Here is a 17,917-nt window from a genome sequence, read left to right as displayed (position 1 = left end):
AATATGAGTGAGAAAATGAAGAGAGAAGCTCTGACTTTTTTTTTTTTTTCCTACTTGGATTTCTGTTACCAAAAAAAAAACAAAAACGTGGGGAATTAAAGAGTTTTTATTTTGACTTTTGGTAAACTCATGCTTTCCTAAAACATTTAGGGTTTTGTTGCCTAATTATTAAACAAAAAACCTTAAGTATGGTTGAAAGGCAAACATACTGACAGAGCTTTGTGTCCAGAGTAATGTCTTTCTGAAAGGACTAAAGGGAGATTATCTGTTATTTCTACTCTTCATAAAGAAATAGAGGTCAGGTCTATTTAGAAAAACTTCTTGTCTTACTGTCGATTTTTCCACAAGTGACTCTAATCTGTATTTGCTGAAAAGGCACAGAGAACCATCAGCTACATTGGACCTTTCCTTTGCCTCGTATATTTAGTTTTTTCTTTTATTTGGAAGGCCACACATATGTCCATATTTTTGTATGTAGAATTATGTACATATGTTTATAGTTTCGTAGTCAGTCCTGATATCCCTCTGCTAAGCTTGGGAGGAAGCAACATGCCATTTTTCAGGTAGAGGTGTTAAACTGAGAAGAGGTGATTTGACAGCGGCCAGGATGTTAGAGGCTGAGCAAAAGCAAGCTTGTATAAAAGCAGGTTTGCAGTTCTGTGCTTGGTTCATCGTATCATGTTACTTCAGAACCATTTGTAAAATCTTAGTGCAGGCAAATATACTTACTAAGGTGATTGAAATATTCAAGGCAGAGTGTCTTTGAAGTTACGTCCACCAGATTTAATTGTCAATTAACTTAGACGAGGGACTTTATGAAAGTCCCTTTAATCTGTTTAAGTGTTTTCTTCATGTGTTGGAAGAAGGAAACAATCACTGATATTCAAGGATCTTGTAAGAACTAAATGAGATAATAGTATATTTGGAATGCCTGGAACATGTGCAATAGTAGCTGTTGCTAATATTTTATTTTTGTTGGATATGATGTGTAAGTCGAAAGGCCTGTAACTCTTGTAATTGAAGTGCTTATATAATGCTCTGTTGCAAAGTGAGCATACAAAGTTCTAGAGGCCATCTAAGATATATAAGGTGGTTTTCTTAGAACCTTATATTTATTTAGTGATTTATGTGATTATTTCATAAATCTGAAGGGAAATCAGTTATTTCAAGAGAATATCAAGAAAATTGTTGAATGTAACTTTTTTCCGGGTGTGGGATCAGTGGTTTATTCAGTAATGATGATTTTATATTGTATCCTGTAAAATCATTTTTCTACTTAAAAAATTTAGCACAGGATTGCTGAAAATTGTATTCATTCCCTTAATTCAATATTAATCTCATTATTTTGGAGCCATATTTTTCTCTGCTATGGCCAATACTTAAGCTGTTTTTGGGTTATAATTGTTTTTAAAATAAGGTGTTGGAACACATTACAGTTAATAAATGTAATAATTGTAGTGAGCAAACAACACTAAAAAGAATGTTTTATCTCCTCCGGGCATTTTAAAGCATTATTTGATTGGTCCAACACTTTATTTTGCAGACAAAGAAACTGATCAAGCTCATATAGTGGTGAAAGTCCTGGGATAAGCAGAAGTGTTTTTTTAGAGGAGTGAAGAGGAAATGGCTTTGATTGACCTGAGGGGATCAATATATTCAGTATAGGATGGCTAGTTACCATTCAGATGTTGGTGGTTCTTTAAGGTGTTTCCTTTAAAATTGTTGTTTCTGTCAGGCATTCTGTCTTTACTGAATATTGCTCAATTTTGGATGAAGGGCAAGGGATGTTGCACCTGGGAAGGCTGCCTGATCCAGTTTCGAAGAGTGGTTAATGGGACTGGGTATAGTCACCAAGGACTTCTGTTTTAGTTTTGAAGAATAAATTGGTTATATTAAAAAAAATAAACTTCAATTTGAGCAATGCTAGCTTCATACTAGTATATTGAATGTTTAATAGCACATGGGTAGTGGATGCCAGCATTCAGATACAGATAGTTGTGTTGTACTCTAATATTTTTTAAAAAATTGTATGTTTACCAAAAACAACTTGTAATACCAAAGAAGTGGAAATATCCCATAGCCTATGAAACGTATCACAGATTAGGATGAAACTGTTTCACAGTGAGGACATTTCACATATGAGTGAAACTGTACTTGGTGATTTTCAGGATAATTCAAAAAAACTTTAGGAATTTCTAGCTTTAATGTTATTTAGATGTATTTGAATTGTGCCTCAGAAAAATACTGCATGAATAGTAATTTTTAAAAATATTGGCCAGTATGTTGAAAGAATAGTTCATTGTTTAAGGCATCTTGCTAAATGTTTTGGCTTAAAATTTTTAATGTGTTTAGTTTCAAGAAAATCTGATTAAAGATGTTGGTAAACTTGATAACACTTTTTAGAACAGAAGATGATTAAGATACAAAGGCACTAAGGCATAAACTGTGAAGTTCATGTGTTTTTTTGGCTAGGCGAGTCACTTATTTGCTTTTAGACTGGAACACAGCATCAAAGTTCATAATTTTATACTTTTAAGTGAAAGCACATAGAACAGCAGCTGTTGTTTCCTGGCATCTTTCTGAAGAGATATTTAAGCTTAAGTATATATATTTGTTATAGAAAAGAATTTTATGAAATGACCTTCTTTTCTGTCTTTGCATTTGCATTATTTTCAACTGACTCTTTTAAGATAGCTCTTTGTACTTTCTGTTTTAGTAAAATAGGACTTGGAATTTAGTTTAAAACTTTTTTTTTGACCTTAGAAAACTCCATGGTATAGTATAATTTAAAAAGAATAAAACTGTTTAATTCCAGTAGTACATATTTTTAAAATCTAGTTTACCCGAAGTTATGCCAGGTAATGGCATAGTTCCTAAGTGGAGAAATACACCCTAAGTTTTAGAAGCAAGGACTTTTCTTAAAAGTAAATACAAATTCTAAATAAAAGCATCTTTCTACTAAGTGGAAACCATATGTCAGGAAATCTTACTGTCCAAAAGAAATTTTTATTTACCTGCTTTTGATAATTTTTATCTCCTTTCAACAGGTCATTCACTATAAGACAGCTCTTCATTTTCGAGGCTGTGTTTATTTGGGGGGTGGCCGGGGGAGGGGTGGTGGTGATGTGCAGTTTGGACTTGCATAGTCACTAATTAACTTACACCTAAAACTCTGACATGAAGGTTAGCACTTTTCACATTCTTAAATTAAAAGTCTGTCAGGCCACTGGTCTATACAGGGTGAGTTATCCAGTGTTTTGTACATCCTAAAAAAATCTTTGACAAGTGAATACCAGAAAATGTTTTTCCTACTTTGTGTGAAATAGGTACTTTCTGAGGAAAAGGAATAAAACACCCAATGCACATTGCATTGGATTCTAGAAAGTAAATTGATAATCCTTATGCCATGTAAAGATTTTTATAGTTTCAGAATCAGCATGAAAATTAAGTGGGTGCTTTGATCCTTCACTGCCAGTTTGTCATTCATATTATACTTTATTAATAAATGAGTGGTTCATAACAAATGAGCCTATTGGCTGTTAGCTGCTTATAAGAAGAAACTGGAACCCCTATTTAGTTTGGAACTGAATGTTAATCTCTGTGAAATACTTTATCTTTACTGAAAGATTTGTATGTTCTCATGTCCTGCAATTTTTAAAAAGCAAATTATTCTACCGAGACCATTATAATAGAAACTTAATATTTAAACAGCACAGAATCATTTATATAATTTTGCATTTTATTATATTTTGAATAACTTTCATGATATTGAGTCTTCAAGTCATTTTCCTTCATGATGCCTTGGTTTTAAGAAAATCTTTCCTCACAAGCTTACTAGAAACATTTGAAAACGAGTGTTATTTGCTTGTAGAAGTATGGATAATGACAAGAAAAGAAATCAGTGAGCAAATATACAGGTTGTTTTATTAAAATTTATTTTGATTAGAATGGTAGGTAAAGACTGTTTTCTGTAATTTCTGTCTATGTGTTAGGTAATACTGCCCTCAGAGGGCCAAGGTAAGTAAATTCATTTTTAATGTTGAGAAGCAGCTTTTCTGCTGTTAATCTGATCTTTAAACTTGCTCTGGGGAGGAGAAATGGACTTCTTTGAATCATTGAATAGCGTTTGATTTATGGTTGCATCTCTTTGATTTGTTCTGTTCTTTAAATGTGTTAGTTGTGTCTGTGTACCTCACTTTGATGACAGCCTCTAAGCATGTTCAGTTCTTTTCTAAGAAAATTATAACAGACGACTGGCCACATATTGCCAAATTAGATTGGTTTACAAAGAGGATAAGAAAATTGCCTAGAAAAGTTAAGATGATTTTACTGGGTGTGTGGGTGTGTTTTACTTTTTGTCTCTTTGATAGCAAATATTCTGGTATTCAAAATTATTTGAACCACGCTTTTGAATATGGCAGCATTCATTGAAATGGAAGCATTATATTCCCTTCAGTTTTATAAACTTAAGCATAATCACATCTTTCAAATACAATAAATCCAGAATAATGTACTTCACTGGATATATAATTGTTATATGTAAATATAAATATACTAAAAGTTGAAATACACTATTATTCCATTTATAAAAGCCTAACATTAATGTGTGGTTAACATGTCTCTGAATTCAGAGTACTTAAGATTAAATGATAATTAACTTGTGTAATAAAGAAGAAAAGTGGGAAAGGCCTGATGTGAAAATAATGAGTTTCATGCTTTTGCCTTTTGCTTTTTGTGTGTAGTAACTTTCTTATGAGATAATTTGAAACAAACATTGAGATGTTTAGTAGTAAATCCAATGGAGTGCTTGCTTTTATTTTTTTCCCCTGGAGTTAACTTGATACTGAATTAAGAAGGACTATTTCTGTGACAGCAATACCAGTTTTTAGTGAAAGACTTCAATTGGTCGAGCATAAATGACATGTAATTCATTATTATCAGTAATAATGGGGGATAAAAATAGGATATAAGCAAAGTGAATAACAAAAATTGAAACTTTATCCACTAAAAAACAGCACGTACTTTGCTCAACTAATGTGGAACAGTGATAGTCTGTATAAATGAAATTAACAAATTACATTTGAAAATTTTTTTGTTTTTTGTTGTTGGTTTTTTGTCTGTTTTGTTCTGGGGGGTGGCGGTTGGTAGCCCGTACAGGGAACAAACCCTGCATTTGAAATGTTTTAAAATTATATGTTTCAGGTGTATAGCATTATAATTCAATATCTATATATACTACAGAGTGATCACCATACAGTTGATTCCCCTCTACCTATTTTGCCCATGCCCCAAGCCTCCTTCCCCTCTGACAGCCGCCAATCTGCTCTCTGTATCTATGAGTTTGTTTTTGTTTGTTCATTTGTTTTTTGATATTCCACATATGAGTGAAACCATATGGTGTTTGTCTTTGTCTGACTTTAGCCTAATACCTTCAAGGTCTATCCATGTTGCTAATGGCAGGATTTCATTCTTTATTTATGGCTGAGTAGTATTCCATTATATATATTGTGGTATAAATTGTGTATATATACACCACATCTTCTTTATCCATTCATCCATTGATGGATACTTAGGTTGTTTCCATATCTCGGCTATTGTAAATAATGTTGCTGAACATAGGGGTACAGATATCTTTGTGAATTAGTGTTTTCATGTTCTTTGGATAAAGCTACCCCAGAAGTGGGGTAGCTGGGTCATATGGTAGTTCTATTCTTAATTTTTGGAGGAAACTCTATACTGTTTTCCATAGTGGCTGCACCAGTTTACAATCCCACCGGCAGCATCCTGGAGTTCCCTTTTCTCCACACCTTCTCCAGCATTTGTTATTTCTTGTAACAAATCACGTTTTATTTTATTAATTAATTTATTTTTACATTTTATTTTAAATACTCGGTTTGTGCAGTTTAATACGTTGTACGTATTAGGCACTCACTAAGTCTTTTTTGACTAGCCGTACTTTTAAGAGGTTTTATTTATTTAACAAATGCTTGTGTAATACTTACTATGAGCCAGATGTTCTGTGTGCTTTACAAGTATTAATTTATTTCTTCTTCACTACTGTTGTCCCCACTTTCCAAAAGAGGAAGCTGAGGCACAGAGAGATTAAACAGCATGCCCAAAGGCACACAACTAGTGAGTGGCAGAGTTGGCATTTGAACTCTGGACTTCACATAATGTGTGCTCTGATTTTTATTCAGATCTCAACTTTGTCCTTTACTTGTTACCAGTGTCTCAGAGCCTCAGCATCACTGTCTGTGTAATGTGAGGACGTCCTAGCACCAGTCTCTCCATGCCTATGTGAAGAGGTCTCTTGTGCATAATTCCTGAGCACAGTGGTTGGCTCAGTACATTCAAGTGCCCTTACCTGCCTTGCTTTCACCACTTACATACTGTGATACAAGTCTCAGTAAGTCTCAGTAAGTATATCGCCTAGGGAAAACAAAGGAGGGAAGAGAGAAGTTACGAAAGGCCATGGATTCATCCTCAGAATGTGATTTGATGCACTACAATTTTTGGGTCCCATGCTATTGGAAAGCTATTATAGGAGACACTCCATTGGTGAGAGTCCAAGATAAAACCTGATTCTATTTTGTTGAGTTTTGTTCTATAAGGCAGTGGTTTTAATATAGGGGTGGGAAGGTTGAATCACCTGAGGGCTTTTTCAAATGTCACAGGCCTCCTCCTGATGAGCAGGCATACAACTTTCTCTGCCAACTCCCTGTCCCTGCCATAGTGAGACACTATTATTGTATATATTGTTGTATATTTTACCCATCAGGTGTTACAACAGAAAAATGGATTGAGCTTTGCAAGGTTGTGTTATAGTGGGATTTCTATTTGAAAGAGCTTTTCTGGCATGAGTGTAGTCCCTGTTCTGCATAGTGGTAGGTTTATTCATCCATTCAGTTACTAGAAAATGCCAGCCTTCTCTGTGGTAGGTGCTGGTGGTACATGTAAGTAGGTTTGCAAATGGACTCAGCCCTTCCATGTTTGATACTCATTAAGACTGTTTATTGCAATGTAAGATATTACGTTGATTTTAATATTTAGAGAATATGTGGTGAAATGCAAAATATTTACAGTAAGGAAGTTGTAAACATTTCTATTAAAGTCTTTTAAATTGGTCCATGTCTTTGAAATAGTTTAAAATTCTGTTGGCCCTAGCTACTCTGTTAAAATACTGCAGGAATGACTGTATGCTTAATGCAGTGTGTGGAGTTGGAGACTTTCTCCTTATAATGCAGGAAGCAGATTAAAAAGAAAGCTTTGCTTTTGCAATCTACAAGGGCATAAATGTAAGCAAAATAATAATTTAGTTCACATTTAACCCAGCAGGAAGCTGAGTACAGATTGAGTAATTCTCCACAACATATCTACTGCTAAGTAAACTAATCTCACGGTTTATTCTTCATTAAATTGCCAAGATGTTGTTTTTCTGTTGGCTAGTTTGTATGTGTGCTTTGTTCTCTCTCTCTCCATTTTCCTTGCTTTTCTCTCACATTAAAACTTAATACTATAACTCTATTAAGATATTCTTATGTTTAAAAGAATAATTAGTAAGTATCACATTTTTGGCTTACAGTGTAATGTTTCCTAAAAACAAAGGGAACCAGGATTTGATTAACTAATTTACAGAATACCATGAAACAAGTTCCAGAATGTTTAAAGGTAGATGGTAATTGTGCAATTTTCTGGATAAAAAAAGAAAATTATAAACTAGACTAAGTACTGGCAGACCCAGCATTCTGAGATCTTAGAGAAGCTGGCATTCCAACATCTTGTGGTATTCAGTGCATAGGTACTTTTCTCATGATTGCTTCAAGCTTCAAAGCAAAACATGGATCCCAGGCTTCTTTACAAAGTAGATATGAAAACTATATTTAATATAAAAATGACAAGTTCATGCATTATGCAGTGGAAGCAAAATTTCTTGACTATAATATACTTTTCAAAATAATCATGAAAGAGCATATGTGGTAAAGCAGAGGAATGTGGGTACATCTGGAAAGCATTTAAGGCATCTTGGAAGCATGATGCGAAATTACCAAAATTGTAAACACCTTCCATCTGGCCAGTTGCAGTGGTAACATTGACTAGTATAAGAGCAGACAAATCTCTCAGTGACCTTATGGGATAGTCATACAACCTGGGTGAAATCATCATAAAGATCTGATTGTTTTGCAATATGACCTCATGAATCAATACTATACAGAAAATCATGAGAGGAAAAGACAGGCCTGGACAGTATCTTGAAATATGAAAGGCAAAAGTGTGTTATATGTTATGCTGGATGGAAGTAGTATCATAAACTATGTAACCGTGCTTCTCTGCTTGCACTGTCATGAGGCTTCAAAGAGGAAGGGGTGCAGGGCCTCATCTTGAATTAACACAGCAGCAAACCTGGATTAACACAGTTCATTTGTGAAACGTTGAAGGACCATATGCTGATACTGCTTCCAGTCTCTTCCCCCACAGAAATGCATCAAACAGCAAATATTATTGAACACCTTTTTCACAAGGCACATAGGTTGCTATTTGGAAATCCAAGGCATAGGAGATATTGCCATCCCTCGGTATGACCTCCTGGAGCATTAAAAATGATTGAAGAAGTGGAAGAAGTTTTCATTTTGAATTTTAATTGCTCAGTCATCTGCTTTTCTCTAGCTCTATTTTCACTGCTGCCTACTATACTTAAAGCTCCATGAGGGCAGGTACTATGCGTGTATCATTCATTGCTGCATTCTCAGTGCTTTTTTCAGTGCCTTTTTTTAGTAAGTATTTTGACACTCACTAAATATTTTTGAATGAGTGAATCTATTAGAAGCCCATTTCCCCCAATTTTAAATAAAAATGTTTAAAGAACCTTATTCTTTGATCTGTGATGCTCATTGAGCAGTACCTTAAAATGACTGAGCTGGGCAAGAGTCATTAATGCTTTTGGCATGTTTTGCAGACATCACCTAATTTTCAGAGGCTGGCAACACACATCCAGAGCTGGTTAATGGCTGTTTGTTGAAGAGATTGTAAAGAAGACACCATAGAATTTAACAATTTTAATTTACCCAAGGGCAAAGAAAGAACATCCTTGAAAAGGAGTTAATGAAAGGGGAATGATAACCTAAAAATTTAGGTTTGCAGGAGCTGGAAAAGAGTCAACATATATTTAGTAAGCACCTACAATGTTCAAAAGCACTTTCATTTATTAAAATTTCAGATTGTCCCTATGCAGTTGAAAAATTGTTATTATGCTAGCTCATTGCAGTGTAGATAATACAAAAAAATTCTTTAAGATTATTTTCAAGACATCTATAAAACAGTATGATGATAATTTCAGTGAATAGAATAGAAACTCATTTCTTCTATTCCCTCAGAGATAAAAATAGGGCTTTTACTTAGAACTAATTGGAATATGATACTTGGATCTGCTATATAAAAATGTAACAGGCAATTTCAAATATTTTATTATGTTTATCATTATACATTTCTTCAGTAACTATTTAGTTATAAGATATTTACAATATAGCACACTATTGTGAATTATATATTCGGTATTCATTTATTTATAGTGCTAATATTTATTTATGAAAATCCACTAGTGGAAAAAGGATTCTGCTGTGTTTTCTTTGAGGAAGTTCACATGTGTGAGTTTGGTTGGCATCTGTCAACAAGCAGCAGAATATTTACAGTATTGTGAACCATAAAATTAAATAGATTTTATATTGAAATTAACATTAAGGCTCTTTTTGTCTTAGGTAAAAATTGACCCATCAAGACTTTTACTTAAGACTAATGGTTTCTTAAAGTCATATAAATTTATTTTTATTGAAAGCTGTCATTTTTTGATTTAAAGCACTCTTTGGAAATTCTTAAAATACTTGTATTTTCATGGTATTGTACCCTGTGTATGTCATTTAATAAAAATAATTCAGAGATATCTAAGACTTGTGCTTTTTTCTTTGGAAGACTAGTTACCTCTGTGATATCCTACCCCTATCTTTAAAAAAAAAGTAAAAGGTATTAAATCAGTGTTGTGTTTTGGTATTGGATAACCTGTTTTATTTCTTTAGCTAGGCCTTGTTTGATATACCTGAAACTAGTTAAAGAGACTTTTTTTTCTGCTGATGGAATAAACTTATTACTTATTGCTTCCTATTGCCTCATTTATGTAAATACTCCTGAATAAGTGCTGTATTGAGTAGTAGAATGTTTAACGTGAGGTGAATTGTAAATATTACCATAAATGATAATGGCTTCATTTAATAATAGCAATAATAATCTAACACTTGTTATATGCCAGGTAATGTTCTAAGGCCTTTTTATGTCCTTCCAAACCCTTCAGGTAGGTACTGTTATGATTCTCATTTTTCAGGTGAGGAAACTAAGGTGTAGAGAGGTTAATTTCCTGCAGCTGATAAATGGAAGAGTCAGAATTCAAACTCAAGCTAGTATCCCTCAGAGATGACAAAGACAAATAATATTACATCTTAAAAACTTGGATTGTGGGACTTCCCTGGCGGTCCAGTGGTTAAGATTCTGCACTTCCAATGCAGAGGACACGGGTTCGATCCCTGGTCGAGGAACTAAGATCCCACGTGCCGCGTGGTGCAGCCAAGAAAAAAACGTGGACTGTGATTAAACAAGAAAATACAATATAAAAAACTCAATATTTTCAGGAAAGCTAAGTTTCAGCTTTATGACGAGTCAAATAATGCCTCTTTCCTGACATGCATGTGAGAATGCCTTCAGCCTCTTCCTTAGTGAGTGATTAGCTTTTGAAGCCTCTGTTATAGCAAGTATGAGTGGCCATTGGTAATTTTAAAAGCTATATCACCTGTATCTATAACAGAAACCATCATTTCAGTTTGCTTTAAGAAATTACAAGAAGTAAGTTATTAAGTAAGGTAAGAAAGCTGGCAAAAGTCCAGAATCTGAAGTCCTCATAACTAAGTAAAACTGTGAACTCCAGTAAATAGCTCCTTCCAACCCCACATTTCATAAATAGGATTCTCTGCTATTTATAGAAGTGATGTGGATTTTTCCCTCTGTATGCATAAGGTATTAACTATGAGTCTCTATACCACTCATGCCAAGAACTTAATCAGTAGGGTTTTGTTTGTTTGTTTGGTTTCTGTAAACAAGCCTTTGGTTATAGTGTTGAGACGCTGTGTTAGTTTTCTAGGGCTGCTGTAACAAATTACGGAAAATTGGGTGGCTTAAAACAACAGACATTTATTCTCTCACAGTTCTGGAGGCCAGAAGTTAGAATCAAGGTATCAGCAGGTGTAAGCAGCAGGTGTAAGTTAGAATCCAGGTGTAAGGCTCCCTGTGGAGACTTCAGACGAGAATCCTTGCCTCTTACAGCTTCTGATGTCTTCAGATAGTCCTTTGCTTGTGGTGCGTCATTCCAATATCTGTCTCCATGGTCACATTGCCTCTTCCTTTTCTCTGTGTGTCAAATCTTCTTCTGCTTCACTTTTATAGATATTTGTAATTGGATTTAGGGCTCACCCAGATAATCCAGGATAAGCTTCTCTTTTGAGAAGCTCCTCTTCTCAAAATCCTTTTGCCATGTAAGGTGTTATTCCCAGTTTCCAGGGATTAGGGTGTATACATACATTTTGGGTTCACCATTCAGTCTACTACAGAAGCCAAAATATCAGGAACTTTGTTAGAAATTATGTGTTGTGATGTTCATAATAGCATACTTCAAAATATATAAAGCCTCCAGCCAAGGAGTATGAAAGAATTGGAAGCATGCATTAAGGTAGATAGAAAGTTGTGATGGAAATCTTGTCCAGGTGTAACTGTGGTGCTTGCTGACAGTGGATACAAATTTCGAATGTATATTGATGGGTATCCATAGAACAGTCTCTTCAGAGGACTTGGTACCCCATAAATGCTGCTGCTTTATTTAACAAGACTTTCTCCCCATTATAACCAGGCTGTCTCTTAAATTAGTTGAAATCTATGGGCTATAAATATAAAAATATGATGCAGCTTGGTTTTAATGCAGCAGGTATAAACTTAGGTGTAAATGCTATGCTTAAAAAATAAAATGTGGTTGACTTTTAGCAGTCTATCTAAAAGGATTTGTGGCAGAGAGGGTAACTTTATTCTAGGCACTTAGTGCCTGTAAAAGCCAGGACTTTTTGGCCATATTTTTAGAGTAGCCTGAGAAGATGTGCCTTATTTGAACTCTCACTGCCTCAGCTGAGTGAATTAAGAAAGTGTTCCATGACCAGCTGGACAAGATCCGGTTTTCTTGGGAACCCTGAGGCTGCAGGAACAATTCTACTTTGCCATCAGTTAACACAGTGTCTTGCCAATGTGTTGTGAAAAGCTATAACTTTTTTTATTCTTTTAAGCTAGGAATATTATCCTTCTTCTGTACTGGGTCTGGAAGGTGGCAATAAGCTCACTTTTTTCTTTTATTAATACCTTATGAGTTTGTGTCCTCATAAGGCCCATTTCTCTGAGCCTCGGTTCCACTTTTGGAACTAGAAAATGAATAATTAGGCCAACACATCATGCTATTATTATATGAGCTTTAGTTAAGAATGTTCATAGGAACCTATAAAAAAAGATCCACTTTCAGGAATACTCAGAACCCTTCTGCAAATTTTAGGGGGCACCTGAAATCTTGTGTAATACTCATAAGCTTTATGAGTTAGAGACCATTTTTGGCGGGGAGTCTGCAACTGTGTTCCTAGCACCTAGAATAAATGAGTAAATACATGAATGCACTCCAAGCACTTTCTCAGAAAGTCCATTCATACTATAGATGAAAAATGACAAGAAAATAAAAATTACCTTCAGGAGTCTTCATTGAAAGTTTGAGATCCACTATTAGCTTAGCGTGACAGTACAGTTGTTGATTAACTGAATCAATTCAAAATTAGTAATAAAATTTTGTGAGAAATACTTATTTTTATTTAATAAAGAAGGGAAATTTTGACTTTCCAGCTTTTCTTCTGGGTAAATGACTATCTCACAGTCTGGGTATAATGCATTACCTGTCAGGGATGCATAATAAATTTAGTTTTAAGAACTTTTTGGTAACCAGAAATCCTGCTATAAACCACATAAAATACTTTAAATTTCTTAAGATTTGTTTAATAAAAAGATAAGATTTTGTGGTGATGTTTTGTGTCTTTCATCTGCACCTGTAAATACTTAGTGGCTGACAGGAAATTATTCGTAGAAATGAGAACTTTTATTTCTTTCAATTATACACATTTGTTTGTTTGTTTGTTTGTTTTGCGGTACGCGGGCCTCTCACTGTTGTGGCCTCTCCCGTTGCGGAGCACAGGCTCCGGGCGCACAGGCTCAGCGGCCATGGCTCACGGGCCCAGATGCTCCGCGGCATGTGGGATCCTCCCGGACCGGGGCACGAACCCGCATCCCCTGCATCGGCAGGCGGACTCTCAACCACTGCGTCACCAGGGGAGCCCTACACTTTTAAAATAAGTTTATTTAGTACTCTTAAAAAATAAGAAGAAATGATGTATGAGAAGAAATGGTGTTATCCGATTTTTTCTTCTTTAAAATTTTCAAAATGAATTTGTTTCATTTTATCTTTGGTATAATTATTAAACCATTATTATTTAGCTTATCAGACTTATAGCACTTTGTACCTGTATAAATTTGTTATTGTTTTAAAATAGCATTTGAACTCTAAATATTATATTACTAATTAGAGAACATTTTATATTTTAAACTTTATATAGGAATACTTAAATATGAATGGAAAAATAAAACAATAAGTACAATCAAGAAAGGAACTGTTTCATTTTTTAATGGAGACTGTGGGTTTAGCATTCTGGTTTTATAAATTTGGCCTGTGTTTATTCATATTAGGGCCATATTTTTAAGTAAATTAAACTGAGAAGGGGTGTCAGGTTTTCCTTTTCTTTCCCTTAAGTTCCTCTTGTGTGCTTATATACTTGTGGGGAAGATATTCATATACATATTTATTCATTTAGTACGTTATCATTGAGCATTGATAAAGTGGCAGGCACTAGGTTGAGCACTTGGAGTGTATCACTTTAAGGAAAAAGAACTGACAGTGTTTACTTCCGATGGTTAAAACTGAGTTTTAAAGCAAAGAGTAGAATTTTGGAGAACATATCTGCCATCATGAGCCTCACAGCTTCCTACTGCTTACTTTGATTTGTAGTGATAATGAATATGATCGTATGATGAATTGTGTCAATATTTGGAAGACCAGTATAACTTGGTGGACTAGTGTTTTCTAAACGAACAGTGAGTGATGTTACAAAATCATGCAGAGTGTAAAAGATTCATTCAGTGTGAAATACAGACCAGTGGACTTCACATAGCAGAGTACAGAAAGTTCATTGATAATGGTTTCAAATTCCACATAGCAGTTAACCTTTTAGAAAATGACTGTTTGTCAAATGCTGGTGTAGTATCAAAGAAAGACATCCATAACTATCTGAATACTCTGCCCTTTTCCAGCTACACATCTGTTTGAGCCAGACTTCTTTTTTTCTATATTTCAATCAAAACAACATACCGTAACAGGTTAAAGCAGGTATGAGACTGGCTGTCTTCTGTTAAGCCAAAGATTAAAGAGACTTGCAAAGATGTAAAGCAGTTCTGCTCTTCACACTAACTTTTTTGTTTTAGAAAGTAAAACTATTTTCATAAAAATATTAATGTTACATATAATGAGTCTATTGTTACTATTAAAGGAAGTAATAAGAATTTAAATTTTCTTTTCAGTTTCTAATACAGTAAACATTATAGATGTAATCTACATACACAAACTTTGTTGGGTGTATTTAAATATTAAAAGTATTTAAGGGTGTAAAGAGGTCTGAGATAAGAATTTGGAGAATTGCTGATACAGAGGAATGACTCCACATCTGAAATACATGTTCGGGGTGAGATTATGGAAGAGCTCACATTTTATACTAAGAAACTGACACTTTACAGTAAACAGGAGTCAGAATATTTTTGAGCACAAAATGGTATAATGAAAGCAGTACATAACAGACATTAGAATTATCTGGAGGTGATAGATGTATAAGATGGAAGGAGGGGGATGAGTAGAATGGGAGAGCAGTCACAGTGCATTAGCAGAAGGGCAGATGTAAGGTGTTAGGGCAGTTTGGGTTGGCTAAACACGAGAGAGAGAGAGAGAGAGAGAGAGAGAGAGAGAGAGAGAGAGACAGACAGAGACAGAGAGACAGACAGAGACAGAGACAGAGAGACAGAGTTGTGAAGGCAGTATTGACCTACCTACTGATAGGATAAGGAGAGGGAACGGTCAAGTGTTAGGTTTGAGCTTCGATAACTGGTGTCAAGAGAAACAGATTTGTAGGGAAAGCTGAACTGCTTTCAAATTTTTGTAGTGCTGTGATTAAGCACTTGAGATTGAAAAGCCAGGTAGAAATATCCAGTAGAGAACTGAAAATTGAGACCAGGGGGCCTTCCAGCACTTAGAGTATCATGGAACACCTCTGTTGCTTAAAATTTAAAAGTATGAAGTAAGCAAATGGCGATCCAGTTGTTAAAAATTTATATTTTGGTGACTAGGTGATAGCTTATATCAAAATCTGATAAAATATACATTTATTGACTATTATGTGCTTGGCACTACCATGTGTTCTTAGTTATTACATTTGTGTGTATGAGTGTGTGTATGGTTTTTAAGCTCTATTAACCCATGTTCTTTCATTTCTGTGACTTGTTTACAGCATTTGTACAGTTTTTTTCTCATGCATAACAATAAAATGTTTAAACAAGTTACGATCAAGATTTAACAATGAAAACAGAATTTTTCCCTTTCTTTTAAAAAAATGACACAATTAGTTGTGGTACATGGAAGAGAAACATCTATTTCATGTCCCTCTTATGATAAGTGTTTTTTCATTGAAATTCCTTGATACTGTGTGTATGATTTATTTTCCAAGGCTTTTTAAAACGGCTGAAAATATGCTCTAACAACCATCTGATATGAAAAACTGAACAAAATGTGTACTCAGTTGAATGATTCTCTGAAGAAATAATGGTGCAAATGAATTATCAAAGTGTGAAATCATTAAAAACAAAACATGTTTGGGTTTTTATTGAATCTTAATTGCAGGCTTATGTATTTTCTTTTGTAAACTAAGTTAAAAGAAAATTGCCTATCTGAATTTTTTGAGGCCAGTGTTGTAGGACTTATATTGAACCATAATTTATTTTTCACATAAAAGCTGCTGTTCCTTTTTTCCCCCAGCATTAACATGCATGCTTTCCTCATGTAGGAGAATATATAAAAAACTGGAGGCCAAGATATTTCCTTTTGAAGACAGATGGCTCATTCATAGGATATAAAGAGAAACCCCAAGATGTGGATTTACCTTATCCCCTCAACAACTTTTCAGTAGCAAGTAAGTTAATTATAACTGTTGATTCACCTTGTATTTATTTATTTGTATGGCCTTATGTGTCACATATCATGGGATATATGAAAAGCCTATGAAAAAGTTTAGGTTTGTATTTAATAGAGAAATTTTCCGCTTGGATAGAATTTCAGTTCCTTAGCATAGGGATTATCGATAATATGTGGTCTTCTATAATGCAAAATAGTTTAATATTTTTTATAGTTAGAACTTTGTGATAAAAACAATTCCTCAAATACATACCTCAAGTTTTTGTCTATAAAGTGTAAACAAAGACCTTTGAACTTGGTTGCTGGACTGAACTTCGTTGTAAGATGTTGTAGTACTCAGTGCATCTCTGATCAAAGTTTCCTATCATAATTTTAGCTCTTTTGATTGATTGTATGATAAGAAACAAGTGATTTACGTTAGACATTATTTTCTGGGGAGATTTTATGTTTGTAGTAAATTTTTCTTCCTTACAAATATCTAACAAAAATGTTTGTAATTTAAACTTATTTAGAAATTGTATATTTGCTTGAACATAGCACAAAATAACCTGAAAGATGATGATTATAATTGTTATGACCAGGCTTTCAGATTGTTCAAATTACTGATTAATCAATGAAAGGAGTTTTCTGTGTTAATTTAGGAGTAAAGCATTTTAAAAGTTATGTTAACTTAAAACAAACTTGCATAAGAGATAAAGTTTGTACCATTGGGATAAAATCTTTAACTAGACACCATTCTTAATTTTAATTTTGGCTGTATGTTGTTATCTATTAGCCACATTTAGAAAAGATATGAGGGAAAATTAAAGCAAAAAATAAATTAAAAATATAATAAATAGCAACATCAGGAAATGCAAGGTAATAAAAATTCTTGAAGATTATAAAAGTCATTTTATCATTATGTAGAGCCCCAGTTGTTTTTATGGATACTTTCTTTCAATTTTTTTAAACAAAAAGGTAAAACAGTAAACCAAAGAGTTTGTGAAATCTTACTTAAAAAAAAAAATTTTCTGTTTATATAAGTGGATTGTTCCGTAGGGAATTTTATTTTTTAAAAAGTGAGAATACTGTTGTATTTGTGTATTAATTAAGAAAATAATTTTTTCTCTCCACCAAATTTATGGCTTTCTTTCAGAAGAAAATTATTTTAAAAATCCTATTGTCAATTGAAATAATATCTTGTACTTTGTATTGACTTTAAGAATGCATTTTCTTTCTAAAGATCTTTTGTGCAAGCATTTGCTTTAAAGTGATAGAAATTGGCTTTTAAAACATAAGCAACATACATTATCATATCTGACCTAAAGCCAGTATGGTTTCTTAGTTTCTTCTATTTTACTAGCAAATGCTATTATTGGTTTGTCTGAAATAATTTATAAAGTACAGAACTCCTGTATCTGCTGATCAAAATGCAGCATTCTTTGACCTTATGAAATTTCACACCTCAACAAGTTTTAAAGACATACTGTATGTCACAGTCTGCCAACATCTGCTCTGACACTTCCACTGGCAGAG

The 17,917-nt window shown here is 34.0% G+C and overlaps 1 protein-coding gene across 3 annotated transcripts in view; it reads left to right on the top strand.

The window, feature by feature from the left end:
* Positions 1-17,917, top strand: part of AKT3 (AKT serine/threonine kinase 3) — a 386,558-nt gene that overhangs the window by 131,400 nt on the left and 237,241 nt on the right. For 2 of the 3 annotated variants that reach the window (XM_032643721.1, XM_032643791.1), the window contains one exon: positions 16,275-16,400. The exons of the other annotated variant lie outside the window; for it this stretch is intronic. In XM_032643721.1, the coding sequence (XP_032499612.1) occupies positions 16,275-16,400 (126 nt within the window). The remainder of the gene's footprint in view (positions 1-16,274; positions 16,401-17,917) is intronic. 3 annotated transcript variants of the gene reach the window in all.

The sequence above is a fragment of the Phocoena sinus genome, chromosome 1 (genome assembly GCF_008692025.1).
Source record: "Phocoena sinus isolate mPhoSin1 chromosome 1, mPhoSin1.pri, whole genome shotgun sequence".
Taxonomy (NCBI): Eukaryota; Metazoa; Chordata; class Mammalia; order Artiodactyla; family Phocoenidae; genus Phocoena; species Phocoena sinus.
Note: the sequence above shows the minus strand (reverse complement) of the source record. Positions and strands in the feature narration are given on the sequence as shown.